General features: G+C 30.9%; 1 protein-coding gene across 6 annotated transcripts in view; it reads right to left on the reverse strand.

The window, feature by feature from the left end:
- Positions 1–12327, reverse strand: part of phtf (putative homeodomain transcription factor) — a 146978-nt gene that overhangs the window by 49755 nt on the left and 84896 nt on the right. For 5 of the 6 annotated variants that reach the window (XM_085806636.1, XM_085806635.1, XM_085806637.1 and 2 more), the window contains 2 exons: positions 189–234; positions 37–54 (listed from right to left, as the gene is read on the reverse strand). In XM_085806636.1, coding sequence (XP_085662762.1) covers positions 37–54; positions 189–234 — 64 coding nt within the window. The remainder of the gene's footprint in view (positions 1–36; positions 55–188; positions 235–12327) is intronic. The other variant, XM_085806639.1, reaches the window with a different exon arrangement.

The raw sequence follows: 12327 nt of genomic DNA on the forward strand, positions 1-12327 counted from the left end.
AAAGAAATAATTACAACAAAATACAAATAAATTTACCTGATCTTGGGCGGTGACCTAAAAACAAAGGATAAGGAAAACAATCAACACAAAGAAGATGAAAATAACATTTGGGTTCAAGCCATGCAATTATTCACAGATGCAAACACAAATACAGCAAAATTTTATTATGTTATACAGAAATTCATTACCTTTGTCAGTACCAGGGTGTCCTATATTACTTATCTTCTTAGAAGGCTGAAAAAATAAAAAAATTTTGCATGAGAAAAATTTTCATTAAGAATTTTAATTACATAAATACAGAATTAATCTTCTGTCCATTAATGGCCTACAATATTCAAACTCATTCAGCTCACCTTGTATTTCATTCTGACAGATTTTCTTTAGTGCTTGCTGTCTCATACAGATTCTGGTTTCACTGCATTTTGATCTGACACTAATTAAAAAAATTTTGTTTGCTCTCTCAATTGTTCTGACAACAGCATGTTCTCTCTCTTTTTAAAACATATTTATTTATGATTATAATTTCCCCCCTTCTGAAATAATTACATATTTGAGATAAAATACCTTTACATACTCAGATTTGAATTTAGACAAGAGTAAAGTACTTCAAATAGGAAAATTCTATGGAACTTATTTAACCATACATTTTTTGAGAAAATATTACTTCACATTACATTTTTACAAATATGAAAAATTTTAAAAGAGATTTGTATAATGAACAACATTCGATTAAAAGCAAAATACATAAAAATTAAAGAGATAAGAAATTTTGGTAAAAAAATATTTCAAACATATTTATTGCTGAAATAAATATTAAGGTTTCTTTTGAACTTATTCTATACAAAAACAAAATGAAAAGTCACACAGCATAGGCAAGCAGACTCAATTTGAAATCTTAACATGAATCTTATATTCACAGGTAGAAATTCAAGGGGTCGTGGTGCCATGCGACTGGTCTGCCTCTGACAATCCAGCAATCAGAATTACGTCCTATCGAGGTATTCTTCGTACATTGCCATTTAAATGTGCAGGAGCTCCATCATACTGAAACCAGATGTTTCGGCATGCAGCCTGCTGGACCATCAACCATCAGATCCAGGAGCACTCTTTCCACAAAATATCAATAAACAACTGAATTAATAAACTGATTTATCTTTCTCCAGCAACATCCTCACCTGAAATGATCACACATTCCACTCTTCAATAAGCCTGTGGCAATGACCTTTTTAGACACCTTGTATAAGCAAATTTTAAAACTCTAAAGCATAGTGCCGACTAGAATTTATTGTTAGTTCTGTTTGATGTATGATCCAGATGTCATAAGCAAGCAGATGTTGTGTTGCCGCTGCAGTCAATTTTCAGGTCAGCAAAATTTTCTGTTGCATGACATTATCATAAAGGACATGTTTTCCTGAAAAGTATGTACGAGGTAAATGCTGAAATAACTAGTATATGAGCACATGGATTCTGCACTGCAGTCTACCATGATGATAGTGATGAACTTCTGGATGCTCACATTATAATCAGCAATGAAACATGGGTTTCACACTTTAGAAAGCAAGCAGCAGTCAGTTGCACTGGCATCATGCAGAATCTTCAACAAAGAAAAAATGAAACAGACTGTGTCAGTGAGGACAATGATGTGCATGATGCTGCAGGATAGATATGGTATTTTACATATTGAATTCCTAACCAGAGGATGGTGTGATGCTGATCATTGCTGTGAAAAATTGTAAAAGTTGCAATGGATTATTCAAAACAAGCAATATAGCACCCTCAGAGCCAATACTATCTAATTCTTGACCCCATACTGCTCATGGTGCAACACATCTTCTGCAAGAGTTCTGCTAAGAGATCTACTATATAGTACTAACATTGCTTCATGAGATTTCTATCTTTTATTACACCTAAAGGAATGCCCGGGCAATTATGTTTACTCTCTACTGATGCCTCCAAAAAGACTTACTCTCTGAATGTCCATCAAAATTAAAGATATAATGAAAACATAATGCAATTAGTACAAAAAAAATATTTCAAATTTTTAATTTTCCCTCTTAAAAGTAATCAATGATAAGTTAAAAACTAAGTTGATCCATTTTAAGAGAATGTTTTCTTTCAAAAAAGGGAAGGATGCATATATTATAAAATATGTATGTGTATGCAAATATATATTTATATTCATTCAAACTTATAATTGATTACTTAGACCTTGAAATTAAATGTTGTGAATATTATCTGATGAAAACTGTTTCTTTTCAATATATATTGGGAGCATCTCCAAAAATATAACTAAGCTATTACAGAAATTATCATAATAGAAATATAAACAAAACCTTGATAACTAACATCATGGATTAGAACTCTTTATAATTACACTAATTAACAATATATCTATCAAATCCTCAAAATTGTGCCTTATGCCTACCTAATTTTTCTTTTTGATGTATTTGACAGAATTAGACAAAACTTTTATAAGAAACCTATTTTAAATGTATATCAAATATGCAAATAAAAAAAATTCCTTTACCAAATAAAGCATCAGATTTAATTTGAAAACCAATTTGAGCTTAAATGGATGCATTCTGCTTCCAAGCTTTCTACCTATTTCTTCTGGACCAAATATTTATAAAAATATGTTTTATTATTAAGTTTTATGTCATATAGTAACATACAAAATCCCTAAATTCAACTCAAGCACATCCCATTAAAACTCGAAATGCATGCACTTAATGGATTTTGAGAGAGTTTAATCTGTTGTGTTACATATTAGTATACCTCTTTTGCTGTACTATACTAAGGTCTCTTCTGGATAGTAATCCCATATTCTTTTTTGCTTTAGATTATATTTGAGACTACAAGATATCACACAAGACCATATACAGCAGCAATTTTTACTTTCATTTTTCACTGAAAAAATTTTTAGTTTCACTGAATTTATTTTTACACTTATTACTATAATACCATATATTTATGAATCTCTGAAGTAAGTGATAATTTCTGGGTATTTCTTTATTTGCTCCTTTAAAAATACATTTTGCTGTTTAGTTAAGTGATTTAACAAACTAGCCATTTGCGCAGTCAATCACCTAAAACAGTTACTATGAAAAAGAAACAAAAGGTATAATGATTTTAGTAAGTCCAGCTACTGTAATTTCATTAAAATACCTATTGTTTTTAATTAGCTATACCATGAAATAAATGCATTTTTTATTTAAATCGATCAGAAGAGAAAGTTTAAAACATACTATCAAGAACTGATTTTGTTGCTTTTAAATTGTTTTATTAATCAATAACAGAAATATTGAATTTGAAAGTTAAAAATAAAAAGGTAGTGGCAGCATATTCTTTTTATTTGATGGAGTTTGTTGATAAAGTTTAACAAACGTCTTAGATTTTATCATGTGGCAACACATTTCTTGTGCTTTTATATAGTTGAGTTTGTTCAAATATTCACTAAATCAGCACCAAATATGGAATAAAAAAAAACTAAAAATCCAGGCTTTGAGGTGCATATGTCAGGTGGAGGACTATACATGTTCAAAATTTAATTTTAGATGGTGCCATTTTTTTACAATATGAGGAAGACAGACAGATTTTTCATTATTTAACAATAGAGATCAAATGTAATACAGTAGAAGTCCAGAAATCCACAAAGCTTGGGACCAGAGCTTGTGCGGATTTTAGGATTTTGGAGATTTCAGGACAGAAAAGATAAAGCATAATATTTGGACTAAAAGTGCAAAATAAATAAGGCGTATTAGATACATTTAACTAAATCATTACATACATTATTGCAATAATTTATTATATGCATTGAATTATTATTACATATATAAATTGATTATATTATTCATTGTATTATATGTACACAGCATCGAGGTTTGCCGATTTCACCTCGTAAAGATTTCCGGTTTCGGATTCCGGTATTAGAATCACTGTTGCTGTAAAATTTCAACAGCTTTTCTTTATTTTCCGTACATCATACACAATCGTGTCGCAATTCCATACTATTGCTACAAATTGAGGAGTAGCACCTGCCTCCATCTTTTGCAGAATTTGCATTTTTTGCGTTACCGTCAATGCAACGTGTTTACATTTTTCAGCGTTGCAAGTAGTAAAATCATGAGTGTGTTTCTTATCTGTCATTGTATTAAAAAGGGCTGAAACTTAAAATATTTTTAATTTATCCATAAAATATCGGGATAAAAAAAAAGCAGCACTAAAAAATCTCGTGAAATAACAAAGCTCAGAAAATACAACAACGTGAATCGTGAACTTGAACGAAGAGCTGAGTGAATTGTCTGCTTTTTTATCTCAATGCAGAGATCAGAGGGAAAAAACTTTTATCTTATTTTTTAAAACTTTTTTTATGTCAATAATTTGGTATATCCGTTATGACTCATTATTATTCGGTAAGTATTTTTTCTTCGATATTTCGTACTCAATGTGGCGGTTTCCGGAATCTATAAACTGAATGTTTATATTTTGAGAGGCAACGTGGATTTCAGGAGTTGGCGTATTTTCGGAATTTGACTGTACTTTTTTTTGGTGTTGTTGTTATTATATTATGAATCTTTTTTTCCCTAGCAGAAGCTTTAAATAATAATTTCAATATATCTTCAATAAATCTCTCTCAGGAGTCTCTGTGAGTACTAAATTCTGTTACCAAGCACTCCCCTAATTTTTAAATTTTTGCCGCCTCTAAATTTTGAGTCCTAGTGCTTTACCTAAATTCTAGAAATTTTATCATTCTTTTTGTTACTCAGTGCTTCTCTAAATTCCAAAAATTCAGTCTTCCCTAAAATCTGTCGCCTGGTGCTGCTATACGACCTCTGGCGTCAGTTTCAGGTTTATGAGAATAACAAATCAGTTATTTTTAGTTCAAATAGCACTAAACGTAATCTTTTGGTCTATGAGTATGTATCATTAACAAAATCTATTTTTAGCATATGAAATGAAATTTTTGTTAAATGTTTCCTCGTCAACTTTCTTAGTGCATTCACTTAAATCTGTAATCATCGGCAAGGATTTTGCCTTATGCTTAACATAAAACATAAAAGGTTATCGTACTCTTTGTTATTCAATTACTAATAGGCATCTCTACACAAGTCATTACTTAAGTTGCCATGTGTTGATAAACATGCAGTGATGAAAACAAAATATAATAAATAATGACTCACCAGGTTGGCACCAGGTGTAAAATAAATGATGTTTCCATGTAGAATAATTTGAGTTTGAGATGCATGTCAAGCAGACACACAGCTAGGGAGCCAAATTATTGATCACACAAATTTATGCTAAAATGATTGTTTCTGCGGTAACAATGTATTTTATTTAATGCCGAAGTAAAATTAAGAATCGGGACTTGTTGAATTAAGAATCCACATGTTTTATTACTAGCAGCGGGGATCAAATGCACATACATAAAGCTGTGAGAACATAAAATTCTCACACCGCTCAGCTTATCTTCATCGCTACTGTAATTGTAATCGCGGGACTGCCACGTGCGCTGCTTGCATAAAAACTGGACATATTGGTTTTTCAATCTCTCTTTCTGCTGACGATGTTTCAACCAAGTGTGTGGGGCCTTTCGGCCTCAAACATCTCGTCCTCGTATTATGGAGCATCACTCACGTTTCTCTGCTATTTTATTTTTCCCTGAGTTGGATGAGAAGATATGTTCCATTTTCTAAAAAGTGCACGATTTAGTGATAAATATTTTGGATGGAAATTAATCTGTCGTGATGCGAGACCAAAGGTAAACCTACATCGAATGCCTGAACTGTGCTGTTTCCAATATGTGTAGACCTGTTTCGTCAACCTCGGGAGAAGCCGACCCTGTGCTCAAAGAATAGAATTGTATGATAAAAGAAGGGTCCTTTAGTTTAGAATACTACCACTTCACATAAAATAGTGAAATTAGAAATCAGTATTGAGCACTGTACCACTGATGTTCTTAGATTAATAAGTCAGACTCTCTATTTGGAAAATAGACGGTACTCGTGACACGCATGTTTCACATATCAGTTTTGTGTTTCTGAGATCTTCATGATGATTTTTGTATTATGTGATATATATTAATATTCAAGTGAAGTTTTTTTTATGAAATAAAAGTGTGATTAAATGATTCTACAAGTCTCATGCATGGGGGTTATTGGGTAAGTCAACCATTTTTGTATTCCTATTATTAAATTGTCAATGCAATGTACTCCACTAATTTTCAGGCTAGCTAATTTTATGCAGACATGGTTTATATTTGATACTCCTAGTATCACACCAGATTAGGAAGTCACATTTTCAACACCTCAAAAGCATAAAAAAAAAGTTTGTTGTTGGCTTTGAGGTACGGATTTTAGATCATTCTAAATACTGGACGTTCAGATCTCGCACCTTTTACTACACTGTTGTTACAATAGAGAGGGTGAAGTACTCAAACCAAAAATTAAGGGGATGTTGCTAATTTAAAGTATAATTCAGAGTTACACATTTTTTACCTTGCATAGATGTAAGCAATATTAGAATTTTAATTATTACCTCCTAGGAACAGTATTTCAGTATTATTGTAACTACATAAAGTAAATTAATATGCAAAAAAGTCAAATGTGATCGATAAATAGTAACCATTAAGATGCTATTAAAGTTTGGCTGTACAAATATATGATGCATTTAAATTATACAAAGGAAACAGAATATTAAAAAAAATTTACAATAGAAACAAAATGAAAAAAATTATAATAAAATTGTTTCTTTGCCAAAGGAGAAATGACTTTTCAAGCAGAAATAATTTTTCTTTCATAGATGCATAATAATGATATTATAGATAGCTAGATAAATAGATATATTGGATCAGTTCATAAGTTCATGCGCATTAAGAGTAGGCGTGGAATTCACTATGACGCATTTACTTAGACAGTACAATTTTGAACCTGTTGAAACTTGTCATCGTTTGACTAACATATTATTCAATTCATCACCAACTTTCATAAATATCGAATGCATTTTGGTACCCATAGAAGATAAATATAGATAACCAGTACAAACGTGCTGTGCTGCATTTTTTATTTTCGTGTGGTAAATCTGCCAGGTTTGCAGTGATAAAAATTAATAGTGTACATGGTAAACACACTATTAATGCAAGGACTGCCCATTAATAGTTTAAAAAATTTAAAGTTGGAAGAAGCAGCATTGATGATGAACCCCATTTAGGACATTTTGAACTGTTAGAACCAAATTAAATGATTAATTCAGTAGTTTATAGTGAACAAACCGTCTAAACTCAGAATTGATCAAAAATGCCCACAATTGGTGAATATCAAGAAAATGTTGTTTCATCATGATGACCGCATATGGCTTGAACAAAGCTGCAAAAAATTAGTGAATTTAATTGGGAGCTTTTGCCACATCCTGCTTCCTACCCAGATATTGCCAAAAGTGATTTTCACTTATTATCATATTACAAAATTCTTTATTGGGAAAAAAATTAATTTCTAAACACAAAGTACACAATGAACTTTCAAGTTTGTTCATATCAAAACCAGTCTTTCTACAGCAATGGCATAAAAAAGCTGCCTGTAAGATGGCGAGACATTGTAGATAATGGAGGAAAATATATAATTGATTAAATGTTAAATTGTGTTTTTTATATTATTTAAAAATTTACCAAAAAATGCACACGAATTTACGGACTGACCAAATAAATGTGAATTTTCCTCACCCAAAGCCACTTGATATTATAAACATGCGTTCACACAAAAATGAAAATAATTAAAATGTAAAAACGTGTAAGTAAAAAAATAAAATACAGCACAAAAAATAAAACTATCATTTTTCTTTTCAGCGTCTACCCCCCCCCTTCATTTTTACTATTATTTCTGCTTTTAGCATACAAGACATCATAACTCTTCAGGTTTATTTTTTTGTGGTCTTGATGTTTGCTTCAACATTCAAACATTTGTAGTTTCTTTGTAAATATGCTACTTGTCTTATATTTTACATTTAAAAATTTTCCATTTTGTCATGTATTGTACTTTTTGTTCACATATTTTAACATTTCTACTGCTTCTATTTTTATGTTTACACACAGTTACAATTGTACAGTTCACTATGGGTAAGAAGAGCTCACATTCTTAAGTAATTCCATTTAACCTAAATAAGCAAACTTTATTGTTATTTTATTATTATTATCTTTATTAACAATTTTATATTAGTGTAGCTTTATGAATATTTTAAATTCAATTATGTATTGTATTTTATTTTATATTATTTGATTTATTAATTTAAAATAATTGAAATACTGGCAAATTTTTTTTTATTATTATAATAATTCATGGTTTTAATTTTCTATTGCTTGGAAATAGTTTATGAAAAAGATTTCTAATAATAAATTAATGGAGTTGTATTAATTATATATATTGAGGGTATTTTTGTGATTATTTTGATTTTCTCCGTGAATTTAAATATTAATTTTAAAATACAAACATGACTTTCATCCATATTCTTTTGTTTAAAATGTTGCTGAAAAATAAACAATGGATCGAAGGCTACATTTTTGCGCTGTTGGAAGAGAAATACTCTTATTCAATTATTGAAAAAAGTGTGAAAAGCATGGTTTTTAACGTAAAATAAGTGACATAATTAATATGAAAGGAAAGGAATGTTAAAGTTTACATCCAACTGGGAAAAAGGCAAAAAATACATACCCAACAAAAGTACGTACAGCTTTTATTAAATCTAAAGTCACATCTTGTGTTTTAAAGGAAAATCTTTGCAGTATGAAAATTATTTGGCAAGCAAAAAATGAGAAAATATAGCTACAATTGATGAGGCTTGGATATACTTATCTGATTGTGACAGAAAAAGATTCATTCACTACCGAAAAAGAAGAGAAAAAGACTTAATATGTTGGTTCAGAGAAAACAAGGAAAGTTTTTCTAAAGGTTTTATGGTGATTACTGGGTTTTCTTATCACAGAAAACTTAAATAAGGAAAGTAGACAAAAAATGTCAAAATTAATTCGAATTACTATCAGAAATATGTTTTAACACCTACACTAAGACCCCGCTTAACGCGGGGGATACGTTCCATCAAAGTAGAGCGTAATGCGAAACAGTGCTAAACGAGGCTATCTTTACATGTAAATATTGGGGTTAGGGGAAGATGGCTAGGAAATTGGTTAGGTATTAAATTTAAAAAGTATGTTTTTTTAATAAAAATAAAACCAAACATTTATTTTTTAAAGCCCAAATTAACACCACATTATTATTTCTTGCAAAAATAAAAACAAAATATAAATAACAAAACGAATATTCTTAAAAAAAAAAAAAAACAAATAAAATTCTCAGTCAGTCATATTTAGTTAGCCTTCCGCATTTTCAGTGTTCTGCCTTTTTGTGACAAAAGCATCTAATGTTGTTTGCCTTTTTCTTTCGCGTTGTTCTCTTAAAAGTTCTTCATAAACGGATAGAGCATCTCTAACACCACGCCTTACTTTTGAGCTCCTGTCAAATTCGGATCATTTTCAATGAATTGATCCATTATTTCAGTTATGGTAGACAAACTCCTTTTTACAAACGCCATCGAAAGTTCTTTTTGCTCTTCTTCTGAATCACTGCTGTCAACATTTTTGTTTTCTTCTTGTTCAGTTAATTCCTTGAGCTCATCATTATTAAGACTAGCCGCTGCTTCTTGAATTATTTCTTCGACATCTTCCACATTTACCCCTTCAAAATATGTCTGTACAATACCGCACCAAACAAGAAATACAAGTACACTCTTTCGGATATGTATTTGAAACCTATCGCTGCATAATATTTCGTGGAATCCCCGTATGCTGCGAGCGATTTCGTGGAATCCCCGGGTTGAAATAAAAGAGCGCTAAACCGAAACAGCGCTAAACGAAACAGCGTTAAGCGGGGTCTTACTGTACTTTTAATTACAAAATTCCCTCTCTTTATCCAAACAATCTTCACTGTGTTAAGTTCCATCAGGATAAGGCTCCAAGCTATACCTCTAAATCTACTCCTGTATTTTATGAGAAATGAAACCAGAATTGAAGCTATTCCCTTTAAATGCATCCCACCCAAGTCCCCTGATGTGTCTTCTATGGATTGCTGTGCATTTGGACTTTTAAATCAAGCTCTTTATAAGCTACATCTCAAAAACTGGATGGATTCTGGAAGATTGTGAAGGAAGAGTAGAATAAAACCAACCTTGTTGTTTTAAGAAAAGGACTTTTATCTCGAAATTCAAGATGTAACATGATAGTTCAACAAAAGGGCTATCAGACTGATCATATTAGAAAATAAAATTCCACAGTTTGTTTATATATAAATCTTTGCATAATATAATGGGATAAAAACAGAAGAGCTATAAAATAAGTTAAAATTTATGAAATTACAATGCTCATTAATTGCATGAAAATGAAGCAACAATAATGCATAAATATAATTTAGGTAGGCCAAAAGCTCCTATCAAAACAATATATAAAGAAATTAACAATGTGGAAGCACGTCCCACAGACCAAAAATTTAAAGAAATAATAAAAATGATTAAAATATTCTCAAAACATGAATTAAATCTGCCAGGATTATGCAAAGTGAGCATCAATAACAAAGAAATTTAGGCAAGCAAATTTAATTTAGCTAGATGATTTTGACAAATAAACTGGATTGCACCAAGTAGGATCAGAAGACAAAGGATTAAGATCAGATGATGACACCCCTTGAGATAAACATGATCTTAATTAAGTTTCTTCACCTAAATTTCTTTGCTTGCTAATTTTCAATTTTTCACTAACTTTCCATGTTGATAATATCTCTGCATATAGTTTTAAGAGGAGTCAAAGTTTCTTGACTTTTATTATATATACATATATTCATATGTGTGTGTGTGTGTAATAAGATGACCTGGTGGAAAGTTACAACGGATTAATGACGGTTCTCTGCATTATAACTTGAACAGACTTTACTGCATTCTTACTGCTTAGATAGAAAGATGGCACTCGAAAACAAATATAATCGTAAATTCCACACATAATTTCATTCCTTGATAATACACATCATCACTATAGGTGCTCTATGCACCCCACAATTTTATACAGCTTACATTTCTTAAAGAATAGACGGAAATTGGAAAAGTAAACTCTGCGTGGCTAGCGGCAAGGCAACTCAGCAAAAAGAAGCAGAAGAGAAGAATGAAGAGAGGAGATGGGGAGTTATGACGTAAGAAAAAGAAAAAATATCATTAATGAATCAATATAAAAGCTGCACACCCCATTCCTGTGCGATTTTGCCAAAAATGTAAAAAATGAATCAAAATGAACAAACATGGTTGAAAACTGTAGGAGAAAAATTATAGCCGAAAATAGAGCTATGAATGCTCATAAATAGCTATATGTTTGAAAGTTGGCCAAGACAGAGCCATAACTGTGCAAAAATTTGAATTTCTTGACCCCCTTTCAATTTTAATTTCATGTATAACTATAAAATCAGCAAATGCATAAATTGGAAATATTTAAAGTAACCTTGCCATCACACTAGCTTTAATTACACGAGACTTGCTCTTTATTATTTTTAACACTGGTTTTTGTAGATTTTAATTACATTTCATCCTTATAACAACATGTGTGTAACATGTAACAACACAAATCAAATAATTTACGGTTTGGGGTTGTTTTATTCATTTCATCTTCCCTGATGAAAAAATTAATAATTCTTTTACACATGTGTAATTTTTCTCATCAAAGAATATTCTTTTCATGTTTACTTTAGCTAGCTATTTTAACACTGTACTTTATGATTATCTGCAATCCTACCAAAGGTCATAAACTTGTTGGTGACTTTGGACAGCATTCGAGAACTCATTAGCTGTTTTAAAAATAGCATACACCTAAGAATTCCATACAGCAGTAATCAATGAATAAATTTTAAAAAGCAAAATGCACTGATAATAAAACACTTATATTTTTTCAGAAATCCCTTATTTGTACACTCAGTAATTTGATTAAAAATCGCTTAAAAACACTGCAGAATTGCACACCAGCCAAAACAGATGTGCTTATGTGCACACCTGTGTTACCACATAAATACTTTTCAATGACATTGGGTTACTATTTAATTATTTTGTCAACATACTGCTTTGTCTCATGTGCTTTGTTGTGACTTTTTGGTGGAAGTGTTTATAATCAGAAAGTTCCCCTTTTGTTAAGGCAGAATTTATAAACAATCCAAGGTCTGAGATAGGTACACCTGCTAGTCAATAATTTCAAGTGCATATTTCAGTTATTTATAGCATTAAAAAGGCAACAGAGAAATGTATGCAAAGTGAAGG

The sequence above is a fragment of the Stegodyphus dumicola genome, chromosome 12 (assembly GCF_044657685.1).
Source record: "Stegodyphus dumicola isolate Sdum_Otavi_A_Nest chromosome 12, ASM4465768v1".
Taxonomy (NCBI): Eukaryota; Metazoa; Arthropoda; class Arachnida; order Araneae; family Eresidae; genus Stegodyphus; species Stegodyphus dumicola.